The sequence below is a fragment of the Dendrobates tinctorius genome, unplaced genomic scaffold, assembly GCF_039654945.1.
Source record: "Dendrobates tinctorius isolate UK_male_01 unplaced genomic scaffold, ASM3965494v1 ptg000213l, whole genome shotgun sequence".
NCBI classification, from domain to species: domain Eukaryota; kingdom Metazoa; phylum Chordata; class Amphibia; order Anura; family Dendrobatidae; genus Dendrobates; species Dendrobates tinctorius.
Window position 1 is genome coordinate 625,962 of NW_027361880.1, and position 3,076 is coordinate 629,037.

The 3,076-nt window shown below is 46.3% G+C and overlaps 1 protein-coding gene across 1 annotated transcript; it reads left to right on the plus strand.

Moving 5' to 3' along the window:
* The first annotated feature begins 1,734 nt into the window (after positions 1-1,734).
* On the plus strand, positions 1,735-2,667 carry LOC141058571 (olfactory receptor 6B1-like). Its single transcript, XM_073554735.1, has one exon. The coding sequence runs from the start codon at positions 1,735-1,737 to the stop codon at positions 2,665-2,667; it is 933 nt and encodes a 310-aa protein (XP_073410836.1).
* Positions 2,668-3,076: the final 409 nt, after the last annotated feature.

Here is a 3,076-nt window from a genome sequence, read left to right on the forward strand (position 1 = left end):
GAACAGTTGGGAGACATGAATGCTCCCCACCATACACCTTGTGCACTCATGTCTCCGCACACCTCATACACACATGGATCCGCTTTCTATGCCTCATACACACACGGCTCCGCTCCGTACACCTCGCACACACACGGCTCCACTCAGTACACACATGGCTTCACTCCGTAAACCTCGTACACATGCGGCTCTGCTCCGTACACCTTGTACACCTGCAGTCACGTCCTGTACACCTTGTACACACATGGCTCCACTCCGTAAACCTTTTATACATGTGGCTTTGCTCCATACACCTCGCACACACGCGGTTTCGCTCTGTACACCTCATACACACGCGTCTCCACTCCGTACACCCCGTACACACATGGCTCTGCTCCGCTCTGTACAGACACGGCTCAGCTCCGTACACTTCATACACACAGGGCTCCATTTCGTACACCCTGCATTCATGCGGCTCCGCTCTGTACACCCCATACACATGGCTCTGCTCCGTACACCCCGTACACACACGGCTCCACTCCACACACATGTGGCTCCACTGCTTTCCCCCCTGTACACACACGGCTCAGCTCCGTACACTTCGTACACACAGGACTCCATTTTGTACACCTCGCACACTTGGCTCCACTCCATACACCTCCTACACACACGACTCTGCTCTGTACATCTCGTAAACACACGGCTCCGCTCCATACACCTCGTGCACATCTCCGCTCCATACACCTCATACGCACACGGCTCCGCTCCATACACTTCGTACACACACAGCTCCGCTCTGTACACCTCGCTCATACACACACGGCTCCGCTCCGTACACCTTGTACACACACGGCTCCTCTCCATACACCTCGTACACACATGGCTCCACTCCGTACACCTCGCTCATACACACGGCTCCGCTCTGTACACCTCGTACACACACAGCTCCGCTCTGTACACCTCGCTCATACACACACGGCTACACTCTGTACACCTCGTACACACACAGCTCCGCTCTGTACACCTCGCTCATACACACACGGCTCCATTCCGTACACCTCGTACACACATGGCTCTGCTACATCCACCCTGTAAACCCCTCCTGACCCCACACATAAACTTTCCCTCATCCAGCACGATGACAATCAGCACACAGATTGTCACGATGACAATCAGCACACAGAGGCTCCTAATCATGTGATCCCTGACTCCTCCCCTCCTGTGACCTCATCACAGGTCCTGTGCGACAGAAAAGAACATGGCAGAGCAGGGAGATGATCGATTCTCCCTGCTCTACCGCAGATACAGTTACAGTAGCGTAAATCCGGGTGGGCCCCCTCAGAGCGTAAATCCGGGTCGGCCCCCTCAGAGCGCGGGGCCCGGGGCCACCACCCCCTCTGCCCCCCCGGTAGCTACACTACTGACCTTTAATAAACTATATTGCAGAATTACCACAGCAAGGAAGATGAAGATGCAGAAAGAGGAGATAAGGTATCAAAGTTTCATTGCAGCAATGCCTTAGTAGTTGAGAACATTAAACTTGTACTACATGGATGTTAATTATGCTGGTAAATCCACCCCAAAATGGTATGCTGTAAAAGGGACACCAACAAATTTACTTGCTTTTTGGTATATATTAGAGTCTTAATATTTTACTAAGTACTGTATATACAACATGCATTTTGCTTATTGATATGCATTTTATTAGTAAGAGACCAATATAATTGTGAATTGTTCCAGGAGAAGTCTTTGATTATGGAAGGAAAAGAAAATCGGACAAACCTGATCAGCACCTTTATTATCGTTGGATTTTCTTCCTCTCATCCTATTCAGATCCTCTTCTTTTTTCTTTTTCTCTTCATGTACATATTGACTACAGTTGAAAACCTTCTTGTCATACTCATTATCTGGAATAGTCGAAATCTCCACAAACCCATGTATTTCTTTCTTGGAAATTTGTCATTCTTGGAGGCATGGTATGTAACGGTCACCGTCCCCAAATTATTATCCATATTCCCCACAGAAAATAAGCAGATTACGTTGACGGCCTGCATGACACAACTCTATTTTTTCCTGTTCTTGGGCTGTACGGAATGTGTCCTCTTAACAGTCATGGCATTTGATCGATACGTAGCTATCTGCAACCCTTTGTATTATGTCACTATTATGAACTGGCATTTTTGCTTTGTTCTGGCATTAGGCACGTGGGTCACTGGCTTTGTGATATCTATAATTAAGATTTACTTTATTTCTCAGCTTAACTTTTGTCGGTCAAACTTGGTCAACCACTTTTATTGTGATGTGTCTCCACTACTCAACCTCGCCTGCACAGACATGAAGAAAACTGAAGTTGTAGACTTTATTCTTGCCCTTATTATCCTTTTAGGGCCACTTTTGCTAACTTGCCTTTCCTATATGTGCATTTTAGCAACAATCATTCGAATCCCACACTCCAGTGGACGTAGAAAAGCTTTTTCCACTTGTGCTTCTCATTTGGTAGTCGTTGTCATCCTTTATTCAACAACGCTTTTCATGTATGCTAGGCCAAGCAAGGCTCAGTCGGTAAATTCCAACAAACTGGTGTCTGTTGTCTACACGGTGGTGACACCTTTCCTAAATCCAATCATCTATTGCCTAAGAAACAAGGAAGTGAAGGATGCCGTCTACAAACTTCTCCCTAAAAGCTGAATGGACACTATAATTTCTAATAAAATGCTCAAAAACGAATAATGTTTGGGTACCTTATTTTGACATACCTTATTAAAAGGTTTGTCTCATTTTACATGTTTAAAAATGCAAAATGCTTTTAAAGATAAACAACTTTTCTATCTTGTCTGAACTTAGGTTCCTTGTTCCTGACCATTTCTTGTTTCCTATTTTGGTTCATTCCTGTTTTGACTCTCGTGATACTGACCAAGCTTGTGTACTCATTTTGTCTGACCTTTCTGCTCTTGAACCCCGGCTACATATATCAAACCTGAGCAGCCCTCCCCGACCTTGGTCTTCCTGACCACTTCTCTGTTTATGCTCTCTGCTCCTTGAATTTGTGCCTCTGACCCGTAGGTCAGCTGCTGCAGGTCCAGGCACTGTCTTGGAG

Excerpts from the sequence above, each read along its gene's own strand:
- LOC141058571 (XM_073554735.1), top strand. The coding sequence starts at position 1,735 with ATGGAAGGAAAAGAAAATCGGACAAACCTGATCAGCACCTTTATTATC.